General features: G+C 34.4%; 1 protein-coding gene across 5 annotated transcripts; it reads left to right on the forward strand.

The window, feature by feature from the left end:
• Positions 1-343: 343 nt before the first annotated feature.
• LOC125667251 (protocadherin-11 X-linked-like) lies at positions 344-27,748 on the forward strand. 5 transcript variants are annotated; one of them, XM_048900611.2, is made up of 7 exons: positions 344-479; positions 7,625-7,833; positions 19,779-22,596; positions 24,985-25,128; positions 25,909-26,047; positions 26,270-26,321; positions 26,637-26,739. In XM_048900611.2, the coding sequence occupies exons 3-6, from the start codon at positions 19,885-19,887 to the stop codon at positions 26,293-26,295; spliced, it is 3,021 nt and encodes a 1,006-aa protein (XP_048756568.1). In that variant the 5' UTR covers positions 344-479; positions 7,625-7,833; positions 19,779-19,884; the 3' UTR covers positions 26,296-26,321; positions 26,637-26,739. The 5 variants fall into 5 exon arrangements, with proteins under 5 accessions (XP_048756568.1, XP_048778966.1, XP_056011827.1 ...); XM_048923009.2 differs by lacking the exon at positions 26,270-26,321 and having other exon boundaries at positions 346-479; positions 26,637-27,748; XM_056155852.1 differs by lacking the exons at positions 344-479; positions 7,625-7,833; positions 26,270-26,321 and adding an exon at positions 10,587-12,797 and having other exon boundaries at positions 26,637-27,748.
• The last annotated feature ends 228 nt before the right edge of the window (positions 27,749-27,976 follow it).

A 27,976-nucleotide genomic window follows, 5' to 3' on the forward strand; every position in this document is an offset into this window, starting at 1 on the left:
TCAAAACACACAAATGAATTAAATACAAGGTAAAATTTACTTTATTTTGGAATGTGCACAGCAATAAATTTCTTTCTTGAATTCCCTTTAGCTTGTGGGATTATTTGATAAAATTTCAAACTGAGAGTGTTCATTATAGAGGTCCTATACTCGTGTGCAATCTTCAGAAGAAAAAGTGGTGCTGTTTTTGTAACACAAAAGGAAATATTGTGCTCAATTGTCCTTAATGTAAGACTCCTGCTAGTAGGTCAATTGTCCATTTAAAATAAATTTGAGAGAATAAAAGAAAAAGGAAATCAGCCTCTATATATTGGTTGAATCCTCCGATGACTTGATTGACAGTTGTGGGTGGAGTTTAAAGATACACAGCAGTACTGCTGAGCACAAGCTTATGTGAAAAGTATTCACTGCATGTACCTGGATAAGCTTCTTACAAATATTCAGGTGATCTTTGTGGGATTGAGATTTACTATCAGTAGGTAAGTGTCCTCTTTAATTTATGACATGTGGAGGTGAGAATTGAAATTGATGATTTATTTTCAGTTTTAAAATTTTCATTCAATGTTGAAGATCTTGTAGTGGAATAAAATTACACAAAGCATATTTCTATTCTCTGAATATTGTGTTCATACATCAAGAATACTGTTCATTTCAGAAAACATTTAATCAAAGAAGAATTATTTCATACAAGCACTTTATATAAAATTCAACAGTTTTAATAATTTCATCAGCAGCAGATCTTTTATTTTTATGATCTAATTATCCTCCCATTTTAATTAACAAATTTTCATGAAAATATTGATTTTAAATATGTACTGTTGTATTTCTCCAGTTTTATGAAAATATGTTTTCAAAGTACATTTTAAGATTAATTTGAATTATATTACATATACATATGGATTCATGGGTAATGCCCGGTTCTCATACTTGACATCTGCAAAACTCGAAAGGAATATAAAATATAATCTTTTTTGAAATCTTTATACTGTAGAAAATGTTTTGAAAAATCGGTATTTGCATGTGGTTGAAATTTAAGTATGACTATGAAATCTTAAAGTAATAAAAAAAGGTGGAGAAGAGAATTACACTTACAAAGCTAAGCATATTTTTAAAATAAAACTCCCAAGACATTGCTTTCTTGCTCTGGAGAAAAACTTGATATACCAGGTATTCAACATTAGTAATCAAATGAAACAAAATCATTAAAGTTAAAGAAAATGCATCTTTCAAAAATAGTATTTAAAAGGATAGTATTTTAAAATAACAGTGATATTCATGTTGTACGTCTGTTGACTTTCCTGAAAATGATGTCATCTATTCTGACAAGTTGCTTAAAGATTCTGCCTATATTGTGATAATTCTTTTCATCTTTAAATAAGGTCGCCTGTAACTGTTTCTCTCAGTGAATATTGAGCGAGAACTTATTGACAAAGTAAAGGTTGGGTGGTGATCTATATGTGGTGTGTATATAGGTATACACTGTACCTCAGCCTTGTGTCTGCAGAATGTATGGGATAAAGACTGTGTAACAATACCGGTATTCTTCTGATGTGTAAGGCACCCCACCAAGCTAGCAAAGAGCTCTGTAGAAACACTTGTCAAGTTCTGAAGCTTAGTCTTGCATGTGGACTCTATGTACCTAGTATTGATGAAATACTTAAGACTGATCATTTCATTTTCAAGATGTTATATTGTTTATTGGAAAGCTTTCAGACTTTGTTTTTCATGTCCAAAAATTAAAGGAGTCAAAATTTCCATGAACTCCCAACATTTACATAAAATAGCATGGATTCATTAAACAGCAGTTAAGGATGTACACCCCTCAATTTACTGCTATGTTTTGGGTTCATTGTATGTTTGCAATGTGTCGGTGAATTCTTCTGAAGTAGTTTCTATTCTCTCTGAAGTAGAAAAATATGTTTCAGGCTGAAATAAATTACTTCCCATCATGTCAAGCGATTCCACATGTCCAACCTAGTGCACAGGTCTCCTTATTGTTTCAGGGCAATCACACTGTCTGTGTGTCTGCCAGTAAATGAACATAAATCTGGTGAGCAAGGACTATAATTCTCACATTTTTTGGCTGCAGTATTTCAAAAATACAAGATATAGGTGAAAGATATTTAAGTGTGTTGCGTGATGCCATAAATTTGATATGAAGTAGATAGTATGAATCAAGTTGTATAAAAAGTTTTACTTTGAAAGTGTATCCAGTGCTTAAAATTCCAGAGGATTCATGATTAACTCATCAAGGGGTGGGACAGGCAGGGATACTGTCATAAATTTTGATAAATGACAGCAAATTATGGTGATCTTCTAACCATCAACAAAAATTAATTTCTAATTACATTGTGATGAAGTGTGTACAATACAGTGGTTATACTGGCTCCTGCATTCAAATGTGTGGCCTTTGATGCAGATGATGGGAAGACCCGGTTCAACACCTGGTGGTAATTTACAGAGCCACTCATTGTGACAATTTTCACCTAGAAGAAATCCTAATGTCAGCTTCGGTCAACAGAAGACACAGCCTGCCAAAACAGAATCATCAAAGTAAACTTGCAAAACAGATTCATCAAATTTACATGACATTGTAGATGCTGAGACATGGGGCTAGTTACCAAACAGCTTCAGATTTCAGACCTGAAGAATTTCTATTGCCAAGCATCTTTATGACTTTGATCATGTATCCATGACAATGGAATCAAAAGGATGAAATGATAAATGTTAGTTTTACAAATACACAATTAACTATACAGCCATTTTTACTTTTTTGTTTTTAATATATTCAGTGGGTAGCACTGATTAGCACAGGTTTAAAGAATTTTCAGATTTCATCTTAATTGATCGGTTTAATGTGTAGGCTCTGAAGCTTTGATTGCATGGTACAAAGAACATGTCTGCCACCCATCTGATAGTCCACAGTTTTCCTATGTGGATTTTCACTGGTGGTACATCATAGTTTTGTTGTTAGTGCTTGAAAATCAATAAAAATTGTACATTGAGAGATATCCTGTTTACCTTATTTCAGTTTTATTAACAATCTGTCATTAAATTTTAATGACTCCTCTTATGCAGTTTCGTTGGAAAAGTTTTGTGAATTTAAGCAACATGTGATGCCATTTGACGATGTTTGGGAGACACATCTGTTGATGTAGTAATGGTGGCTGTAAAGAAATATTGTCAATATGCGTGCAGTTTTCCTCAGTCGTTAAGATTGAATGAGAATAACATGCAACTATTGATTTATCAATTAAATGTACCTTCTACATCTCTTTACAATCATTTGTACCGTGTATATTTTTCTACCAAGCTGTAGCTATCAATTTAACAAACTAGAAATTTGCCAGACAAATTTTATGGTCTTTCAACAATGAATGAGCAGATCAATTTTAAACAGCGAATAATGTTGATGTTTTTAGTTGTAATATTGACATCATAAAGCAATGCAGCCATCTTTTAGACAATGATTAAAAAGGTGATGATCGGTAATGTGTGTATCTCCAGGTGTGATCCATCAGACAAAGGAAAGAAAAACTAATCAGGCAAAGTAATTACATCCCTGATGATCTGTCACATGGTCGAGCGTCTCCCACGTGTCTGTGCAGCGTCCGTTCAATTCGATCTTATTACGTTCAAAAGATACATCATCAAATCATATTACATGCTGATATATTTTGTTGTACTGGTCGTAAAAAAAAAAAGATTTGACAATTTCCTTAAAAGGATATTGATTTCTGAATGTGCCACTGGACATGGCAGGTGTAGATGATGGGGAGAATTAGCTTTCATATGTACCATGATCCTTACCCCGACCCTCACACCTCTAAATCACAGCTCTCCATGCCTGGGACTTTTGTGTGAATTTTATGGGCTTTGTTTGGTGGGCAGTTTTTATGACATTTTATGAACAGTGCATCATCTCCAAATTCAGCACTTTTGTAATGAAAAGAAAATCCATTACGTTTTAGTTGTTTTTCATGAGGACATGACATTTCATAGTCATTAAACAAATAGCCACCCAATAGGGGACATCCAGTTTGTTTTGCTGAACAACATCGTAATTTTTAATGGTTCTATATTTTTCTTCCTACGGTACACCATTTCTTCAGGATAGTAAGTAAGCACTGGTAATACGTAAGATATGGTGCATGTATTTAAAAACAATTGAGAAAATTGCTATCAGAAAGTTCAGTCGGGGTTAATTTGGAAGTGAGCGTTAAGGGTCCAATCCACCAATGAATTTAAACCTTACTGAATGACTTCAGTCATTCAGTTTTTGGAGGATTTGTATCACATTTTTTAGAGCCAATATTCCTGGAATATTTGACTGCCTTCTGTGGAGACCCAGGATGGCTCAGCAAAAACCCTTCACCAATTCTCACCTACCTGCCAGGTGTTTTAATAATTCAGGAACAAAACCATAAGCAGGATCAGAAATCTGAGAATCTGTGAAATATTGATGAGCTAGATTGGTTCTGCTGGTGACTTCACCTCTTACAGGCTTACAGTATTAGTGTTTTGTGACTGAAGTCATTCAGTAAGGTTTAAATTCATTGGTGAATTGGACCCTTAACTCTCACTGCCAAATTAACCATTCAACATTTATTACCTGCTTTTGATGTATAGAAATTAAGACAATGATTCTAGAGCAACATGATACCTCTATCTAGAAGGACCTGAGAATGGTACAAATTAAACAGATTCAGTATAATCCACCTCCACTGCTCTGTACAGTGTCTGTCCATCCTTCTCACAAGAGACCACATCTTTCGTTAAAGACAATAATCTCGTTTATTCTACTTGAGGGTGAAATGCCCTGCTCTTCACATATTTGGAAGCAGTTGTATTGAAATATTACTATTTTTATATTATAACTTGTCTCCTTACATGATTTCCTTTGGATACAGTATATTGATAATTTATGTATATATCAGATACGACTGACTTTTAAATGCTAATTGAACAGAATTTTTTTTTTTTTAATCTTGGCTGATGGTTGCTCTCTGTATTCTTTTGTGTTGTCAGATTTGCAGTCTGTACAGACTGTTTCATCTATTTGAACAGTAACAATCCTAATTAATGTCTTGTTGATGGGTATAATGACTACCCAGGAAATTTATCAAGATCAAGCAATCATTAATCTTATTTTATGAAATCTGCAGTCAAATCAAAGATGTCTGTCATAGTTGTCTGCTGAAGTCACAAGAAGGTAAGCCAGTTTCAGTGTGGACCATGTTCATGTTTCATGTGATCCGTGGAATTTAATGAGAACACGGTGAAAACGTTTGTATTTGTATCGATACCCATTTATCTCTGTCACTTGGAGGATCAATCATGGCTTTGTGTATTTTGTTCAAATTGGTTAAAAGCAGTTGTTGAAAAAAATTGGAAGAGACTATCATTATTTGGGTATTTTCTCGAGGTATGCATATAAAAATCAAATGAAGTTGCCATAGAAATACCGTTTTTCATTTTAGTACAAAATATTGATTTTGTATGATATACTGAACTAGTCACGATGTAAAAACATGTAATGCCACTTTTCAGTCAGATTTAGATATACCAGTATCGCACAAACCAATAAATACCGCAATATCAAAGAACTGCTGATGTGGTTGGAATATATTGCAGCAATCATATGGATTTGTAGAAGAAAACAGTTCTTTTGACTTGCTAGATTCTGCTATATCATTTAGTACCTCTCCCACTTTGAGGAGATAAATGTGTTCAACTGTTTGTCTGTTTGTATGACAACTCTCAAAGGTGAGCCTTACGACAAGGGGCAATTGATTAGAAATTGAGACAGGTCTAGAGATATAGATCCATTATTTATTTTTTCAGTTGTTGACATTCGTTGAGATCAGTATTTGATTTGGCAGGAGAGTCGGAAAGTTGCATGTAGAATAGTCTGATCAGCTGAGGTTGGGCTCTTGTCTTCTAGAATGATATCTCTATCAAATGATACAATACAGGATTTGAATAATTCATCAATTCAAATGCATTTTGTAAAAATTAACGAGATTTCTGGGGATAAATCAAGAAAAGCAAACATGGGTATTGTGTTTGGACCTGACTACCAGCATGGTGTAGAGGCTACGCTTGGTATTTTTTGACAGAAATCATTTTACAGGTGATTGATTCAAGTTTGATTATCAAATTGTTATATTATGTATCATGATAAGTGTCTCGAACAGAACAATAGAATAAGTTGCATCAAGTAACCACGCATCCCTGTTGTATCATGGCAACTGGAGGTTACGATACTGCATCCTTCACTGGGTTCTGTAATTGAGATTTTTACATTCCATTCTCAATTTTGGTCATGACTGCTGTGGGATTATTTGCTTTATTTACAGATCAGTAAATTCCTTCCAAAATCCCCCAGCAGAAAATGTGATTTTGTTAATTACAAGAGTTTGTGACTGAAATATCATTCCTTCATTTAAAGGGTGACCAAGTCTCATCTGCAAACAAGCAGAAGAACAAAACAATAATTTCTGCGGGGAATATTTGATTTTTCAGGAAATTTGGAAGGATAGTGTCTACTTCTCAGCAATTAAAATAAAGACGTCAAGCAGACATGATGTGGAAATCTGCAAAGGAAGGGGCGAATTTGAAGTAGTTGGAGGGAGGGAGGGGGATTTAATATTTAATATATTAAGATTTAATATCATTTTGTTTTCTTGAGAATTGCAAAAACGTGAATCTTCTTGAAACCATGAAAAGAAATTGTGTGCCATTCATGTATTTTGATAATGATGTTTGTTTTAGGAATTGCTAATGTGATGAGTTGAATATTCAGCCGATGAAATCATGCAAATTAAATTTGTCTTCATTGAGAGGGGGTCGTGACAAATCTTAAACTTCAGGGCTAGGAATGGACAAGTTTTAGAAATTGTCAACAAGGTCCTGATGTCGGAACTAATCATTTTTGATGGGTCATTAGATGGTTTGTCAGAATGGAGGACCTAAAGACTACCAGGTCATCGGGTCGACCGTATCTCAGGATTTCAGGGTCCTAAACTCATTAATTAAGGGCATTAATCACAAGCACCCCCACTTCAGCATCTGTCTGTGTAAAGTAGATTAGGAATGGGCTACAACTCAGTCTTTGGATAAAACATAGAATGCATGTGAGATGAGTGTTTAATCAAATTTGCTTCTAAATTGCTCATTAAGCTGTAAATGAAATAATCTATAATACATGTTAATTTGTAAAAACATCAGGAAATCACAAACTGTTTGAGCAGAGGACAAGACAGTCTGATTATCTATGGTAAGATAGTTAAGTTTTAGAGTACCTGACTAGAGATTCAAGGATCTCTAGTTTTGAATCCGGTCTGTTCCTTTTTATTTTCTCCCTAATTCATTTGATGTCATGACTTTTCCCTATATAAACCGGACTGTCTTCAGGGGCAAAGAGGGAGTGGGTTTGATCCTATGACTAATTTGTTTGGTTGGTAGTGCACCTGACTGGAAATTCAGGGGGCCCATGTTGGAATCCCAGTCTGGTCATTCGTATTTTATTCCTCCCTTTTACATGTACTATTGTGTCTAAAGATACGTACAACACACACATTTCGACATGCTATTTGTTATATTTTTTTGTATTCTATTTCAGTGCTACTTTCTCAGCGTATGGTCCTACAATCTGTGCTGCCTACGCTTCTTGTCTCCTGACAAAGCAGTGTAACAACCAAGCATTCCAGATCCACCAGCGCTCTACCACTACTCCGGATATGATCAACCAGATCCAGAGAGCATTCCAGTCCCTTTTCATTTAATCATCTCAACCATTTCTATCGTGTGTGTGTGTGTGAGCATATTTTTGTAAGTAACATTTTCTTAAATTATCAAATTTCTAATATTACATTATAGGTACATCCTACAAATATAGACTAAATACACATGCGTGTAGATTATTAATCATCACCACACCAGTTGCTAAAAATTACAGCTACAATTTTAAGAGAAATACATTGCATCATTCATAAAAATGTTATTTTTACCACCATTTTCTTCAGATTTTATCAGATATTAGATATAATGGCTGCACTCAAATTTAGCAAGAAACACGTACCAAATGAATCCATTCATTGAATTTTATTTTGTAAATCCTTGCATCTGCTAATAAAGTACATGATATTGTTCAACAAATAAAGTTTCTGCCAAACAGAATTTGCCACAAAAGGGAAGGAGACCAAGAGAAGATGGTTAAAAAAGAATGAATTAAAATGAATGATTCTCAGATTTTGTAATTTCTCATGTTAGGTGAAATTCAAATTAGATTTCATTTTAGATGAGGGTCTTTTCATGTAAATGGGTATCCCCCGTTAGGCTTTTTTAGATTGTTAAATGACCTGCTCAATTATTATTAAATTCTTTGGACTCTAAAGACTTTTTAATTCGTTGATACATGGTTCAGCAGTACCAGGATATTTGTTCCGTTTTGATATCACAGAATCCAAAGTCGGAGAATTCGTATCATCACAGGAATATTAAAGTGATATTATTGAAGGAGAAATTGCTCATCTGTGATTGACAGAATTTCGGTATTTAATGTGGGTGATCTGTATCTCTGAATATATAGACGTCAACTAGTAGATTAGGCAAGGCGATTAAAGTCAGGTGTGGATTTCACTTCAGGAAGTCTGCACCTTATGATATTTAAAAGAAATCATTTATATCCCATGATTTTTTCTTCTGTGCTTACAAAATTTTATTTACATGGAAGATACTTGACTACAAATTTTCATCATTATAAGAAAATGATTTTTCACTAGCTTTTGTGCAAGATTTCAGAATAAAATAAACTTGGATTAATCACTTTAAAAAAGTGACAGTAATCCATCATCTCTACCTCGTAAAGGTGAAACCCATCAAGGTCAAGATGACCACAAGTGTCCACAAGACAAATTATCCAACCCAAGTCCCCATTAATCACACATTTCCTGGGTAGAAGTTACCGCAGCACACAATGTGATGACTTGAGTGAGGGGTGTCGTGTTTTTCTTAGGGTGGCAGATTTGAAGGAAAACAGTCATTAGGGCATCAATGGGAGGATTTAGAGGGCAATACAGGGCCGTGACAATACTGATCATCAGTACAGAAATATTTGTATAGCCGCTCAAGTCATTAGTGGTTAGACGTCTTAAAGGCTGCTGTGATGACCAAGTCTGTCTGAACTACCCGCGGGTACCTCTCTGTCCCTAAAAAACACAGTTAGCATTACTGTTGTAACGTTTTGTTTCAATGGAGGAAGATTGTCTCAGAAATGTGGACTTATTTTCATGGAAGACCGTCTGAATGGCATATTTTGTAAAGAGAACAAAAATTCTTGCAGTATTTTACATCATCCTGTCTACTTTAAGAGTAGAAGTTCAGCTCACTTTGGTGAATATTATGTTCCACAGTAGCTTGCACATCCTTAGCAAACTATCAAGTAATTTGTAATTATAATTAAAAAAAGACTACTGTGTTTCCTGTGATTTCTCCTTGGAAGTTTATTTGAAATATTTAAAAAATCAGAAGTGTTAAGAATTGTGAAAGGTTAAGAGGGAGTTCAGAATTTTCCATGTAAACAGAAGGATTTTCATTGTTTGTATGTCGATCATTTTGACTGGCATTTAGGTTTATCATTTAATGCCCTTTTACACTTTTATCAGCATTGTTTCAGTGTGAGAATGTCCCCCTCTTTGTAATGGTACTCTACCAAATCATGAGGATCAAATTCCTCAGTTCATAGCTAGGACTTACATATAGAAAGATGCACATTGATTTTTTAAAAGTTTGATCAAAGACTTTTTAAATTCTTAATGTATTTTATGGGGCTCATATAATCCATAAAAGTTCAAATTTTAATTTAAAAAATGGCAATTTTCTGAATCATCAAATATTATGATAGCAGATTTTTTTCTTTGAGTTTATTCTTTAAATCTCTGTCAAAATTGAAAGCTAATAGATTGAATCCATTGAACTGGTGACAGAATGTAACAACATTTCGAACTTCAGTTGTCTAATGTATGACTTTTTATGGTACATAACATTAGATTGTAGGTTTATGCTAATGATCGAGACTGCGTGGTGCCGTGTGTTGTACACAAAGCCTGGGATCACCACCAATGCTCTGCAGAACTAGATTCTTATATAACTCTTTCACTTGAAAATAGTAGACAAATTAGAGCCCAGATGACAATTGACTTTTGGGATATTTCTGCAATGCTTCTGGTCATATTGTCACTTGTTTAATAGTGATGGAACATCCCGATTGTTTTATTGTGCTTGTTTGGACTCTATCAGTGACAATTTCTTCCAGATGACAATAGTTTAGAATAATATCATTCTCTTTTTTTTTTGGAATAATTGTCTTGTTTTGGTTGTAGATTGGGTGATAAATCCATATGGACCTACATGAAATCACATAGACTCTGTAGACATATAATTCAAAATTACTGCATTCTGCAACAGATTGATATCCACTTCTACTCCCTAATTAGACATTTAATTACAATTTGAACTCCTCGTTTCCAATGTGTAAAATTGACTACATTTTTTATATGTCACAGGTATACCCTCTCCCTTTTTTTTTTTGGTGACATCACAGTTAATTCACATTACACTGTGTTGATGAGGACATCCGGTGTAGACTGGTCGTAATTATAACTGTATCATTGAGTATTGGTGGTAGATGAAAGTGCAGTCCGTTTCTAAATATAAACAGTCAACAAGTACACATTACATAGATTTTTGCTGTAATTAATAATATCATAAATAAATTGCACTGAATGAACATTTTTGCTTTGAATGGCCTGTGGAATTATTTACTATGTATGAATGCTAGCATTGCCGGACACTGGAAGGCTTGTGTGACCTATACAGGAACCACTAAATACAGAAAGAAAACAAGTTGAAGGGGACAATGTGATTTACTCTGGGGATGAAAATTCTTTTATTCAGTAAAGTCAACAATGACAGAAGTCCATTAGAATTTTATTTGAGGGGTAGGTAGACCTTCTAAATAACGGACTCATTGATTCCTTAATAAAAAGCCAAGCAATTATTAGCATCACAAGAATGCCATGTTTTTACTTTACTTATTATGTACCTTCAGCCTTTTTTGGTTAGTATTTGTTTTCGGCAAAATGGACACAGGTTCCAAATAAAGGTAATCTATTTTTATGTGCATTCATTTAGTTTTCAAAAATATGTGTTAAACAGTTTGCTGATTTACTGAATTGTTATTCTACAGTAAAGAGATATTTCAGATTACTGCTTTATTTTAGGCTCGTGTCAAATTTTTAGTGACTAAACTTTCTCTAATGGTGCTTTTTTTTCAAATGGTTTCTGCATGGTATTCTTTTTTTCCTGGATCACTTGAATGCCTGGATAGTTTCAGTGCATTCCAACAATGTCCCACACATTTTTTTTATGATTTCCAACATCAATCATGCATGTAAGTTCCTGTCATCAAGTTGACGTCTTCATCCACCTTTTGCTAATGTCTTTGATCTTCTCCTGTGATACATGCCTTTCTAATGGTAATCAACTGCTAAAATCAAGCCTTCCACTTACCATAGTAAAATTATAATTTCTTTTTTATAGAAAATATGACCATCAGTTTACAGTATGCCGGACTTAATAAGAAAAGAAATGTTTTGGCTAGTTGTTACACATCAATTATGGTGAAATGAAAAATATTTTGTGTACATTCTTCATACTTCAGAAGATGATATATAGTGTATAAGAAAACAAATTGAACCTAAACCTTGGCTGTTTCAGTGTTTATAATTCTCAATATAAACTATCACATGCAAGTCATGTTTCAACTGAACATAAAAATCCTATATGTTGAATACAAGGAAGTTGAATTACAGAGTATAACCATTGATGATAAGACAAATTACACCCCCCCCCCCCCCCCCCCCATTGTTTTTATACCCCCATAATACAAACAAGCTAAATATTCATTCCTTTAAATTCAATGATAGAGCTACATGTACTACCAATTGTGCTGTAAGTATAAGTCTGCTAATTTATCCACCAAAAAAGTTTACAACAAAAGATTGCAGTGGTTTGCCTAGCTCATGCTCGCTGCACGGTTATAGCTATGTAGATCTTATCAGCTAATGCTTGTTAACTAGCCTAAATGTTCTGTCTCATTCTTAGTTAGCACTATTAGGTACCATGTAGCTGCTATGAAATGAATGCAGCCCTATTGTAATGTTCTGGTGCTTTTGTTCTTTTTTTTTTTTTTTTAATGTTTTATTTTTGTATTTTCAACACATTCATACATACAAACTGTTCCTTTTTTAGATTCGAATATACCATATACAGCAGTGTGCTGCTTATTATAATCTACCTGCTGTTGATGTATTTTTTTAATTTGAATATATCATATGTTGCAGCGTATTTATCTGCTAATGACGTGTTTTTTTTAATTTCATACTTCTTGTCCTGTTTGTGAAATTTATTTTTGTTTGAATAGAGACCTAATTTCGACATTTTAAAAAAAAAAATTGTGCACCCTGTTCTTTGGCCCGGGAACCCTTGATCGAGTTTGAATATTGCTGTTCAACTTTCACTAATGAGCATTTAAATATGAGATAGCAGTTTGTTTAGATCACAATCAAAAAACAATGAGTTCATGTACTGAAACAGTGAAACAGAAAGTCATAACAAAATGCCAAAATGAAGTCACTGAGCCCATTCAGTTTGATTTGTCAGGACATTTTTCAGAGATGAAATGTAAAAAAAAAATATTTCTCTGAGGTATGGATTACTAAAACGGAGAAGATGTAAGCAATTTCTTTCTAAATATCTTAAATTCATAACTTAAAGACAAGATTTAAACAAGTGTCTTTAAAAACTTTTTAACAGAGATTTAAAATTGTCAGCCTGTACTGTATGTTTATAGAGGTATCTTTATTTGATTTAATTTCACGTCACGAAGAACACATCTGTGTAAGTGTGATGCCTTGTATTGGAGGGGAAAAAAGAAACTTTCAGAAGACTTTGATGAAACGATGTGGGGAACCCCTCATTTTTAGAGTAGGGCAGATTAGCATGCCTATGTTTAAGTGCTTTTCAAATATTTTGCATCATGCATTATCCAATCTGAACATAGAGAGAATATTATTAGTTTTACAGATTTGTGTTCATTGGGGGCTATATTCAATTCAAAAGCTCTCTTTTTTGTCATATTCAATAACTAGCATAAATACCTGCTGGTTGTTTGGTTTTCAATTTTTCACAAATCTGATCTTTTAAGTTAATATTGGAAATTCTAAAGCTGTTCATCAATGTAGTTAGAGAACTGATGTCACGTCTGTTTGAGTCAAACAACCAGCTGAAAGGAAGACATGATGAAATTTTCATCTACTTTTTTTCTGTATCCTATGCATTAGATTGTAAATATTTGAACCCAATCATCCTTAAAACCATTTAAAAATTTTGACATGTCTAAATTTCCTGCTGGAAATACAGTGCATTAATTTTTTTTTTTTAATTCAAATTAATAGGATAATAAAGAAAGTGGCTGGTTTTAGAATGGAATTACAAAATTACAAAATTGTACCCAATAGTCATTTTGTGGTAATTTTTCAATAATTGTAAACTACAGAAATATATGTTTGCTTGGTAAGTGTGCTCCATTCTGCGGCTCCAACTATCTCCACATCAAATCGATCAACCTATCCTAGGGACACATAACCTCGTCTGACATTTTCTCTTTACATAGGTGTTCAAAAATATTCTTCTATCTTAATCCATTGGTTATTGATTTGACTAGGGCTTGTGAAGAGTATGTTAGGTAAGCAAAAGCATTGATGAGTAAGTTGTCTCCAGACTTCAAATTTTTGCAAGAACAAAATAAGCCCGCCATTATTTGCTTCACTGGGCCATATCTTGAGTTTTTCCTTGCCCAACCCTTTTTGTTTAGTTCCACCATCAACATAAAAAGCATCAGATTCTATTTAAAGACAGAATTTCATTCATAGCAAATTGTACATTCAATATTGATATTTTTCTATGTTTTAAATTAACGATATGTTAAAAACCCATTTTGATCTCCTAACCACCAGAAACCTTCACTGACAAAGGCTACTCCGAAGTCACTAACAAGTGAACACCAATAGGAAATTAACATAATTGTTCGGCTTGTTATTTTCCTGTAAGAACACCTTAATGTGCTCCCTATTATGTGGGAACCAACTTGAAAGTTTCTAACAAAATTGTGTTTAGAAAGAATTTTTTCTTTTAATTAGGCATTCAAGGATTTTAACAAAATTGAGTTGTTCGATTGACCAGGTATTGACAGACTGAAGTGATCCGTTTTACTTACATGCGAAAGCTATGAATCACCACAGAACACTTGTGGCGTAAAAAAAAATGCTGTTTTACTTCGATTAATGAAAACGGATGATCATGTTCTTGGCTATCATTAATATGTGTGATCATGACAGCTTTTTAAGATGGATATCCTGACACAAGGTATTCTTTATGTCTTTTTTATCCTGTAAACTTTTTTTTCATTTGTTTTTTTTTTGTTGTTTTTTTTTTGCATTAAAATATCCTTGAAAATTCTCCTTTTAATTAAATATTGACAGGAATGCTGTTAATTGGGTATGACTTTGAAAGAAAAATCCTTTTATTTTTATCTAAAGAAGTAGACGTAAATAAAATTTAAGTAATTCAAATGTAACATTGATTAGAGTTGCGAATTTATTTTTAGTGAAATATTTCAAAAGTGTTGACTGGTAGGCGTCCTACTGTCATATTGTGCAAGACCCCTTTGTTTTATTCAATAAAATTTTAATGGAATAGAGACCTCCACAGTAGAATTTCTGAGTCCAGAAATTTAAAAAAAAAAAAAGGTGACCAACATTTCTGAACATAATCAATTTTTCCTTTGAAGAGGTAGCCAAGTAGTCTATACAGAAAGAATTGAAGGGCTGCAATAGTCACAGTTTAAGTGTCTTTAGAATTAACATAACCCTTCAATAATGTAAAAGAATATTTTAGTAGTTGGTGGGGGGGGGGGACATATAGTACCTGGATAGTGCATTAGTACAGCGTAGCGAAAATTCAGATGGAGTGTTGATTGATTTTACTGAATGACTCAGCATTGCACAGTTTTAGACATGGCTGTACATATTTTCCCTTTATTAGAATTTTGATGGCAGTAAAATCTGTCAAATGTTAGAGAATAAAATTTTTAATTTTTGATAATTATATGTGGGGTAATAGCAACAATACACTAACACGCTGCTCTGTTGATCATACCATTAGATCAATTGAGACCTCCATATGATGAAAATGTTGAATACTGTGTGAAAATTGCTGTGCCCACCCCTACACAGTTTATGTCAATACGGGGACAGCGTGTGAATTGCTCAGCTCGTGCAAGCTCCGATTGCCTCACTAATGACCATTCTCTTTGGTACTCTGTTTGGTAGGATATGCCTGTATTTTTTAGAGGATATTTACTCAGTTTCCACTAATGCGCATTATTAATCTTTTAAATCCATTTAAATTCATTTTTATTTCTCTTTTGACGAAATCATTATTTGGAATTTGAAATACTTTCTTCTAATCATTATCAATACTTTTTGTAGAGAAAGAATACGAATTTTCATTGCATTGAGAGCACTTCAGATTGAAATGGTTTCATTTGGTTGTACTTGAACTTACATACCTTTGTGAAAATAAGAAGTCCTCAAAATTTTTTTCTATTCTTGTTATTAAAATGGTAAGAATTTAGAGACAAAAACACAGTCGCTATTGACATTGAACAATACAGTGTTGTCACTACACTGGTAAGTATTGAACCTGTGTGATTTAGAAGAAATTTTTTTTATGCATTACTTTAAATTCATAAGAGAAAGGGGAAAGGCTATGATGAATTACTTTACTTAGGGGGTCACTGAAAGTATTATATATAATTTGTGACTGGATTTTTTTTTTCAAAGAAGGAAAAACCATATTGTTTTTATGAGAAAATTATTTACTTTCATCATTTTATAATGCAGTATTTTAAAAAAAAAAATGGATGTACAGCAAAAAAAAAAAAAAAAATAGAATATTCCAATCTATTCAAGAAATGTTTTTTTTTGAAAATATATAATTAAGATCAACTTTATCTCATTATAGACTGGTAGAATCTGCATGTTGATATTTGATATAGTAGAACACATGATGCAGTGGAGCATGTACTAGGTTAGAGAACGGTCTGGAGGAGACACCTATCAGAATCAATAAATACATAAAACATGTAATGAAATTACCATGACCGGAGGAGTCATTAAGCTGCTGTTCCGCTGACCATAATACTGACTGGTGTTGAAGCTGACACTGGTCATAATCAGATTGTCGGTCCATTCATTTCTGACTGTCTTGACCACTACGATTTGCTAGACTGGAAGTGTTTTTGCTCAGGTGTAAATTGGTTAATTTTCCTTCTGTCTTTAACAATATCTTTTATCTTGTGAAATGAATAAGTAAGAAGCATGCTGCTGATAGGGTGTTCAAGCTAATCAGATTTAGGCATGGTGTCTAGGGGATATTTATTTCGTTAAAGAAGACATCTTGCTGACAGACCAAAGATAACCATTGACACCATCCTTGTAGATCATCTGATACCACAGCACCTTAAAGAGCTCAGATGATCTGAGTTACCTCCCTTATATAAACCATATAACACTTCAGTTGGTGTTTATATTCACTAAATGCTGAATTTTCATTCAGTTTACATACAGTCTGCTCAGAAGAATCTGAAGAACAGATGGTTCTAGTGTTAATGGTACGATTGTTCTGTTCTGACACCCCTAACAAAGACAGTCACGAGGCATTGATATATACACTGTACATGTTCTGGTTTCCTGCAGGAAATCACAAAAAAGGGTTATAAACTTGTTAAAGCTGCCATCAGACATATGCCTGACAGACAGGCCTGCAAAATTGTGACAAACTTAAATGATTTACAACTGATTGAATTACTTTAAGCAAAGTTCTTTGGTTATTTTTCTGTAGTTTTGATTAGGAAGTCCTTGTGTTGGTATGTATGTCATTTCTTTGTCATAGTTTGAATTAAGGGGGACAGGATGTTTGATTGATTGATAAAGGAGTTTTCGATGAGAAACTTTCAATTTCATTGATAATATTCAGTAAGAAATTCCTCGGGTACCCTGAAATTTTGGGTTGACTTCAGGTTAGACTCTACGGGTACACCAACAACACGGTGTGCTGGCAAATTTATTGCCTCTTTAATCTCAGCAAGTGTGTAACAATTTTCGTTGTTTTGCTGTCATGAGACATTCTCTCTTATGAGTGACAGGAACTCTTATGGTTGCTAAGAAGGGCAGTTTTTGGCAGATTCAGAGGGGATTGATAACTTTAGTAATATTGACTGGGTATGTTTGAATACCAAAAGAAAAGGTAGTATGCTCTAATCTTCTCTAACCATTGATAACCTCTCTTGTCAGTGAGTTATCTCCCTTGGCAAGCAAGACTTAATCCATAGAAGAGATTTTCAGCTTAAGGACATTGATACAGAACTGAAACATTAAAGTCAAATCCTTTAACTGTTGGATAATTAAAGTCTAATGAGACATACTAGTACAATCAAATATTTGGCCAAAGTTCAATTCAGAGAAATTGCTAACATCACCCACTATAGCAAGGACACGTTCTATTTTTTTTAAAAATCCCAGTGTATACTTTTTTCTAAAGTGTCTATTATTTTATCTATAGCCCACACTCGCATGACTAAGAGCAATTTACAAGTACATGTAATTTGTTCTTCTAGGTTAAAATCATGGTGTCTATCAAGATTATAATAGTTTCAATTTTTAGTAATTAATTAAGATTGGTATGTGTTCAGATTGTTTCTTATTATACTTAGTATCTTGGGGTTATTTTTCATTTGTCTGGTGATAGTTGTGAAAAACTTTTTATTACAAGTAAAATGTACCCTGATGACTTGAAAGCCAGATGGAATTTGAAAATCCAGCTCTGTCCCTAATTTCAGGGCATTGTAAATCAATGTCTATCTGATTGAACAATTTATTGACAACAATTGATATTAATTTAAAAAGCATAAAACTGAATCCAAAAGCTATTATTCAAATTCTTAACCTTGCTCTTCCTTTTAATAACACCAGAGGAAAAAGCAAACAATGGAGTTTGCAATCTTGTAAATACGTTAAAAGCTACTAAAGCTTTGTTAGTAAATCCTGATAAGATTATCTGATTATTTCATTACATGGACAGGATAAGTCAAACTCAAATATATTAGACAGTAAAGATGTTTGCCTGAGTAACAGTACTCCGATTCTATAATACTGACTGTGTGAAGGAGACCTACCCTCCCATGGACAGACACCACCACCCCAGGTGTTGATCCTACTTGAGATGTTGATTTTTGGGAGTTTTATTTGTTTTGATTTTGATTTTGGTTTTTTATTATTTTTTTTTTGGTTTTGGTTTGTTTGTTTCAGGGTTTTTGTTATTTTTGTGTGTGCTTGTGTGTTTTGTTTTCATTTTGAAAACAATTTCAAAAATTACTGTAGATATCATTCGATTGATGTTTTATGCATCTTCTGCACTTCACCCACCCTGAAAATATCAAAAATATCCATTTTTTGATTAATTTTATGGACAATAATTTGTAGTTTGTACACAAAGACTGGTGAATATGAAGAAATGTATATCTGTTCCCAGTATGTTGATAAATATGTATTCTAATTTGTTGATACGGATTCTTTGGAATATTAGAAGCATTTTTTTCTATTAAAATGTTTCATTGGTTGTTCCTTTTAATAAATCTTTTGGGAGATGGTAGTAAAAACATACATTACATAAAAGCTTTTACATATTATTACAATCAACACATTAGAGTGTGTTCTTCTAGGAATGCTGCTGTTTGTTTATACAAATATACTGTTATTTACAAACAATGAGAGGTGATTATCAAAACCAGGTCTTGCCCTCATTAACAGTTTATTCACTGGTTACTCTGTAGCCACAGGGAATTTTATGGTACTTATTTTTAAAAAAATATATTTATGAAATAAAGTGAATAATTATTTAAGATAAAAATATTTTTACATATATATATATATATATATATATATATATATATATATATATATACATTTTGATTAACAAGTTGTTGTTTTTTTATTTCTTGAATTGGTCATGAAAATGAAAGTCATGGAATATTTCTGTAATTATTGAAATTAGTTACACCATATTATGTGTTTATTAAAGTCTAATGACAACCCATTATAGATTTGTAGCAATAGAAACTGTTTGCACAAGCCTATACCTATTCTTTAGAGTGGACAGTGGCATGTTTTGATTGGTCAATAAGCCATTGTGATTGGTCAGTTGGTGTTGGTATGGAGCTAGGAATGAATATTAAGCCCCTCCCACTTCATGAGTCCATCAGAAAATGTGTCCATGCATTTTTCATGGACCTGTAGTGTTATTGTGTGAGTGGAAATCTGGGCCCTTGTCTTGTGGAGTTAAACATTGATTTTGTTGTTTGGATTGATACATCTTTTTTCAGGTGAATTTGCTCAGGAAGGATCTTTTAAACACTTCCTACAGTTTAATTATGATTTATGAAAGTTTAATTCATCTTCATACGTAGAATACTTTTGCTCATTTATTTTTTTTAAAAACCACAATCAATCATAATGACTTAAAAAATTACTTTGTACATGACTGAGTTTTTTGGTTTGTAAATATGTAACATATTTTATTTTTTTTTTTTGTAGGTGTGTGAAGTGTTCTTTATCACCATACAACAGACAGTTTGGTCCCTTATGAAGACATAGCCAATAAACCATTTTTTTCTTCTTTATGGATTTTCGTCAATAATGCATGATGGGGCAAGGGATCCGACAACTATTTCTCCTTCTTGCTTTGGACATATATACTCAAATGACTGTGGGGCAGGAAATTTCTCTGCGATACGATTTACTGGAGCAACAGTCTCAAGAAACGTTTGTCGGAAATGTAGCAGTGGACAGTTTACTGAAGGCCAATGTGACTCAGGAGGAACTTGACCGCATGAAATTTCAAATTCTAACTCAAGGAAGTAAAGATGCCTCATTCTTTATGATTGATGAGAAATCCAGCACAATCAAAACTGCAAATGTTCTTGATAGAGAAGTTCTCTGTGAATACGAAATTCAATGTGTTCTGGAATTCAGTGTGGCAGTTTACAAGCAACACCCTCAACACAGTAATCTAGATCTCTTCAAGATTTTTACAATCAAAGTTAACATTGTAGATGCCAATGACAATGCTCCAACATTTCCTAAATCCCAGGTGGCTCTGAATGTTCAGGAATCCGTGCCTGTGGATTACGTCCTCCTGACCAGTGGAGCCGTGGACCCAGACATGGGTGTCAACAATTCCATTCAATCCTACACGCTTAAACCCAGCAACGAAATGTTTGGGTTGAAAGAAATCAAAAATATCGATGGAACCACAGATTTAGGACTCATTGTTCGTTATAAGTTAGATCGTGAAACTTTAGACTTCTACCAAGTTGAAATTGTTGCCAAAGATGGCGGGTTTCCTCAGCGGTCCGGGGCTGTTCTTGTGAATATCACTGTGATCGATGACAATGACAATAGACCATTATTTTCTCAGGCTAAATATGATGCTGCTATTCCAGAAAATCATCCAGTTGGGAAAAGTGTTTTAACTTTATCAGCCCAAGATTTGGATATTGATGAAAATGGTGAATTTACTTTTTCATTTAATTCAAGAGTGCCACAAAAAATAAAGGACAAATTTGCTGTTAATGAAACCTCGGGGGAAATTTACACCATTTCAGAAATTGACTTTGAAGAGGAAGATAATTATCAATTTTTAGTGGAAGTGCAGGATAAAGGAAGAGAACCCAAGTCATCCACCTCCATTGTAAATATCAACATTTTGGATGTTAATGACAATGCCCCACAAATCAGTGTGAATCTGCTTCCGGATGGAGCGGATATTCTGGAATCGGCAGAGGTTGGGAGGTATGTGGCCAACTTTGCTGTGTCAGATCGAGACAGTGGTGCAAACGGAAAAGTCCAGTGTCAAGTGCTGGGACAATTTTTCAGAATTGAGGAAATTTTCACCAACATGTACAAAGTGACCATCAAAAATCCACTGGATTATGAATCTAAGCATGTTCATAATGTAACCATTCAGTGCCAAGACCAGGGGATTCCCCAGCACCAGAACACATCCAGCTTCCTCATCAATGTGCTAGATGTCAATGACAACAGTCCAGTGTTTCTACAGTCTATATACAGGGCCACCATCATGGAGAACAATCCACCAAACGAAGTCATCACCACTGTGGAAGCAGTGGACAAGGACTCGGGTCTGGCTGGAAAAGTCACCTATTTCATGCACACTGACGGAAAAGATAATTTTAAGGTTCATCCCACATTAGGAGTGGTCACTGTGACAAAGTCACTGGACCGTGAAATAAATCCAGTCATTTTGTTCCACGTGAATGCATCTGATGCTGGTAATCCACAGCTTAAATCTTCCACCCTTATCAGACTGACCCTGGAAGATGAGAATGACAATACTCCACATTTTAAGAAGTCCCACTTTGAATTTTATGTTGTAGAAGAACAGAAGAACCTGCCCATTGTTGGGCGCCTCTTTGCAGAAGATCCAGATGCAGGACCTAATGGTCAATTCTCTTTTGATTTTGCATCCCCTCGTTACCCTGAATTTATTCTTGATTATGATACCGGTTTACTAAAGGCTGGAATGCTGGACAGAGAGCTGAAGACAGTGTATAACTTTAATGTAACAGTATCAGACAAAGGAACTCCCCAGCGCTCCAGTGTGGCACTTGTAACTATTCATGTACTGGATGCCAATGACAATATGCCAAGGATTATCTACCCTGATAATCTTAATAACACAATCAAACTCATGTACACCACTCCCAAAGAATCCGTGATTGCCAGAATACAAGCAGATGACATTGATGAAGGAAATAATTCCATGCTTTCATTCTACATCCACCAAGTGGAACCTAGTAAAAATGATCTTTTCAAAATGAACTCCGCGACAGGGGAGTTAATCATTGCCAAGACGATGCATCTGTATGATGCTGACTCGTATAGGCTCGTGTTGGCAGTAAAAAATGGAGTTTTCACCATGTATGCCAACCTGAATGTTATCATCACTGTCAGTAACAATACAGTACTAGGCCCACATTCTCAGGACTCCGGAGAAAGTAACATATTAATCGTTGTCGCCATCGTCGTGGTGACTGTCATCCTTTCTGTTGCTATCATCGCTGCCATTTGCGTTGTGAAGTATGTGGACAGACATCGACAACTTCAGAAAAAGACACGAGACGAGATTGTGATTGGTATGAAGAAGCAGGAGAGTCTTACAACTGAGTCGTCACAGTTTACAGAAATGAAGCCCAGAAATAAGAAGGAAGTCAGCTTTTCATTAAGTGACGACGATTCCATGAACATCTCGTCTCTGACAAATATCACCTCATTCTCTTCCTACATGAAGAATCCCCATTCTGTCTACTCCATGGAGGAAAAATCATCAGAGGTAACCACATGTTGTCAAAACTTTTTCAGAAACTCTTTCAGTAATTTACCGTGTTTGCTCTGATCATCCTAGCTTCATGCCTCTGTGATCCATAGTCAGTAAAGTAGTCAGTTTTAAGTGTATTTCATTACTTAGTTTGATTAATAAGGTATAGGGTACAATTTATATTTTCTAGACTTTTATACAAAATTCCTCTTTGTCAACGAGCAGTAAAATTTGTTGTCATGCTTATCTGACAAACACAAAAAAATGTAATTAATCACACTTTTTCTTTCCATGGTAATCTATGGTAGAAATAATCAAATTAACACTCCAGTGGTAAAATACTGGAGACTTCTGATTTTATAAATACCCAGCTAGTCTTTGAATTTTTATCGGGTATCATGTCACTTGACCCCTGTAGGTATGGTGGACAAGGTGACACAAGAATTGATTGAACTAGATCGAGAAAGCCAGGTTTTCATGCTAAGTGTAACTGTTAATGGTAATTAGGTAAATTTGTTCTGGTTGATCTGAACATGAATAGATTATGAAGATAAATGACCAGTGGTCAAAGATTAATGGAACAGTTATGTCAGGTGATCCCAGAATTTTATTGGCATTGATTAGGGACATAAAATGACCAAAAGTAGACATTTCCTCAGAATACTCATACATTTATTATAAATATTATGTATCAAATGGTTTTATTTACAAGTAACATTTGATGTGAAATCATTCTAGCTTCGTGATTTGGCAATCAGAGAAAGAGAAATTTTTGGCTGGATAATCCTGTTAGAAATGTATAAATTCTTGATTAAATGATACGCAGCAAGTTTTTCACATATACTTAAGAAACTCCTCTCAGACCGCAAGTATAATATTTTGAGGAAACTATTATCCTGATAATTTTAAATGACTTCTGTGTTTGTATAGGATATTAAGATTTTCCTCTATTGACCATTTCACTTTCTCAAGGAATCAACTGTTTATGAAATACCTCCTAACAAAATGATACAATTCAATTGAAATCCATTTGGGCCAAGAATCATGTTTATGTAAGGCCCCTGGGACCTGCTCGTCCCAGAGTCAATATTTATATCTCTGTTTTACAGTATCTTAATTATCTAATACTCTTGGCAATCAACACCTACTAAAACAGTCATGAACCTTTCCTAAATTCAGCTAAAAGACAAGTTTTCATGTTCTTGGAATGTGCTCTTTAAAATTTTGTTATGTTGAAATGAAAGCTTCCTGCATACTGACATGCCCAACTCATCCCTGCTCAGGCCTTTGTTTTTTCGTTGGATTTTCTTTGTAATTCGGTATTGCCAGAGGATATTGACAAATTTGCAGACCACTTTAATAAGGTTTTAGACAACATTGGACTCTCACCAATGTCTCCATGATCTCAGAGAGGCAAACACAAACATCGTCTTCATAACATCAACGTTGTTCTGGAATTGATTTTTTAAATTTTCACTTATCGCATTCGATGAAACATTTTGAAAGTTTAAGGTTTTAACAGAAGTTTAGAGGTGAATAATGCAATTTTTTGGGATATCGTAACCAGCCCTTTAATTCAGCTATGCACAACCCAAGAAGCTCTAGTATCACTTAAATAACTGTTAAGATGGCTTTAAATTTCACCAAATTGCTCTTCACAGTTCCTCAACAAGTAAACTTTTACAAATTCAAGTTCACCTTTAATTGGTTTTGTGGACGCAGGTGATCAATGTAGCCCTGCACATAGGATTGTTTAAATGTTGAAGGCTTGCTTCCTTTGTAGCCAGTGTAGGTAATTACAGAAATGTCTGTAATCTTTTGCTCTTTGTTAGGTCATGTAAAGTGTTTGAAGGTCATAACAATTGTCAATATGCTCCTTTAAGTTGACTCAGTGTCGCTTTATCTCAACAAAAACTGACAAAAAATTTAACTGAGTCTCTGCAAATTTGTTTTTATATTTTCCCGATCAATTTATCCAAAAAAATATCACACAAGTACTGTTTGATTTAGAAAAAAATTAATTGTGTTATATTTAGAAGCTGTTATATGATCAAATAACATTTTTGAGTGATTCAATTTGTTATCCCCTCGCTATCAAGTTGACATAGTCATGTGACAATGCACGAGTGAATGCATGCCTGTGTAATGTTAAAGAGTTAAATGATATACCCAATTATGTTTATAAATATGCCCAGTTAAACAGGTTTAACTTATTTTAAATATGATCAATTCATAGATATGCCCAGTGTATGATTTTCTCTTGTTTTACCTTTTTGAAAATATAATTTTTAGCCCCCCCCCCCTCTCACTCACACAATTGTCTCTCTTCATTGCACTTTCATGAAGAATGTTATTTAGATTTAAGGATGTTCAGTAACTGTGTAATTCTTTGTTTTCACACAGGGTCCACAGGCTTGTAGTTCCATTATGGCTAACAATACCCTACACATGGACTTGTCTAAGGACCACTTGACTGAGAAAAACCTCAATACGTTGTATCACCAACAGATCAAATCACCTGCCTGGCTTCGACAGTTACAGGAAAAGGTAGACGCTTATTCTGAGTAATATTTTTTGTAACTCTTTATTTATGTGCCTCACCAGGATATCATACATAATGTTCAAAATATTAGCACATTCTTTTCAGTTTAAGTACAAATCAAGAGCAATTTTCTTCCTTTGTATGTAAATTGATGCTCAATCCAAAGTCAGAATCACATTCTTCCTTTTAAGAGGAAAAGATAGTATTTATTAGAATGTGAAAGGTTGTGGAAGAGCTTGAGGTGAGAAATGATTGTTGATTACAGGGCCCGTGCAGGGAGGTGGTGGGCGGGGGGGATATCATGTGGGGGCATTGTTGTTAAACGCCAGTGTTCGCATTACACCCTGCTTAAAAACCCTCCAACACTTATAAACTCATGCAGATCTTTTATTTCCAAAATAATTCCTTCAGTACAGTGGAAAATTTAAATTGGTTCCAAGAGTTACAAGTGTTGCTTGACATTGAAGGGTCCTCCATTCATTATTTAGGATAAAAAAGGCTGAACAGGGATTAACACCCAAACAAGGCTAATCACAGTTCTGCACATTTGGTCCAGAAATCGCTTCGTTTGATCAACACAACACAAGATATTTCTTACTTTTCGGCCAAATTCTCTTCTCTAATGTACCTTACAAAGATGCACAAAAGTTACCCATACATGCAAAAAGTCAATTTATACGTTTTTATCTTGGGATCTTTCTTTTGAACTCATAATTGCAGAAATAATTCCCCCCAGCAATTGACTTGCTTTTACATTCTAACGATTCTCTTTGATAATTTTCTAGACCAGGAGAGACCCCATGTCCAGGAAGGCAGATGATGATGACAGTGAAATGTCTGCAGAGTCAGCTACTAGTGACAGTGGAAGGGGAGGCAGCGAAGAGGATATAAATAGCAACAGGGGAAACCCCATGAGTGATTCAGGTACACTACCCTTGAAACATAATTTTGTGACTCATAGCTTTCGTTTTAGTTCAGCAATATGGAAGTGTACTGATTTGCCTTTGTCAAAATCATTTTCAATTTTTTCGGTAAACTCGGGCATATATGGGAGTCAATAGATTTAATTTTGAAAGTGGAGAGATATCCTATGATTAGACTTATGAATTCCCTGTAGAAATACAATTTGTTGGTTCTATCCCCTAGACTTCTATTGCCAGTGTCTGGTCTGACCAAGACATCTGTCTATTGCAGCTCGGTAAGTCGAGCATGCACAACTGATAGCCCATGATTCACAATCTATATTTGCCTGTACTATAATAAATTATGTTTATGTGTGATGATTTGTTTGTTTTCGGTTTTTTTGTTTTGCATCCTGACTTGATACTCCCTTAAGAGTGTGTAGCATGTTCGATAATTTTCATGCGTTATTTTGCCTTTTTCTGTTTTAAAATATTAGCCATGCTTTATTAATAATTTGTAGTTTGTCATGTCAATGTTAGATTGTGTTGGATTGATTTTACTGCCCTTGTATACATTCAAGCCGAGATTGATTATTGTTTTTTGATTTCAGAAGAAACAAGGCAAGCATACACCAATGAGTATCCACAAGGGGAACAATCCCATAATATCCCCAACAAGCATGGAAACGCATTACATTCCAGCTACCAGAAAAAGCTACCCTCCAATGATAATTACCATAGAAACATTAGTTTTAGTGATGACAGTGTGACTGCCAATACAACAATAGATTGTGCTAAAAATAGACACGGGCGCTCGAGCCAAGACACACACAACCAATCGTCGTTGTCTCGGATACTGTGCTTGTCATCAGATCGTGGTCTGAGTTTTGTGAATGGCCACACCCACTTAGACACCTTAGATGAAGCCACTCATAGTACATTTGGTCTCAGATACTCTTTACAGGACATTGACGACACAGTCAGTGAGAGTGTCATCACGCGGGACGATGACGGAAACTCCACCACAACGTCTGGGAGCTACACCATTAATCCCGACGAACTTGTGCACGAAATTGACAATTTGTTCTTTAAATCAGATGTTGTGGTCTGAAAGTGTGTTGATGTATTGAGAGTCCCCGTAATGTGCCAAAAATATGCTGCTGTATCTATAGTTTTGTTGCTATGGTAACAAAATAGGGGCCTATGGATATATGTAGTAAGACTTTAAAAGTCACACTATTTAAAGGTGCTGTAAGATGTCACAAGACATCGGCAAACATGTATAGTCATATGATTCAGGGTTTAACTAGCATGCATTTCTTCTGAACTCTCATCTATATGTAAATTTAATTACCAAACATTGAATCAGTATTTTGTTGTATGGTGATAATGTGATACCAAAAGGATCTCTTTGCTGAGTAAAAGTGTCCTGTAATCTTATTCGATAATTCTTACCAAAATATTACAATTTGATATATGCATATTATTGTGCATCAGTGTTTTCATAGAATGCCAAGCATTCTCTTACATTTCACACATATTTTATAAAACACATGTATCTTTCGCTCATTTCTATTTTTATGTGTCATCATCCATTTTGTTATACTCATTTTATGCAATTTTACAATGTCAAATAGCAGTTGTTGAAATTTGTACATAGTAATTTGTAAATTGACTTATATTTGACTTTTTAAATTGCAACAAAATAAAACAGAGAAATATATGTTTTGCCATTGATTTTGGTACATGCACATTGTCCCATAGTTTCTATAAATAACACCACTTGTATTGAAGAGGGGTTTCTTGGACAAGGAAATTTATGCATTATGCAGTATATTCCTTATGACCAAAGATCTGCTAATGTTATCATGTGGTCTGTAGGTGTTCATGCAGGCTTGCAAAGAATTAATTGTTCCTGACTTTCTGGTAACAGGCCCTGGGGACACCGTGA

This window comes from Ostrea edulis, chromosome 2 (genome assembly GCF_947568905.1).
Source record: "Ostrea edulis chromosome 2, xbOstEdul1.1, whole genome shotgun sequence".
Taxonomy (NCBI): Eukaryota; Metazoa; Mollusca; class Bivalvia; order Ostreida; family Ostreidae; genus Ostrea; species Ostrea edulis.

Bases quoted from the DNA above. Each gene is read 5' to 3' on its own strand.
- LOC125667251 (XM_048923009.2), top strand. From the start codon at position 19,885: ATGATGGGGCAAGGGATCCGACAACTATTTCTCCTTCTTGCTTTGGAC. The intron at 25,129-25,908 runs GTAGACGCTTAT...ATAATTTTCTAG, and splicing joins TTCGACAGTTACAGGAAAAG to ACCAGGAGAGACCCCATGTC. The intron at 26,048-26,636 runs GTACACTACCCT...TTTTGATTTCAG, and splicing joins AAACCCCATGAGTGATTCAG to AAGAAACAAGGCAAGCATAC.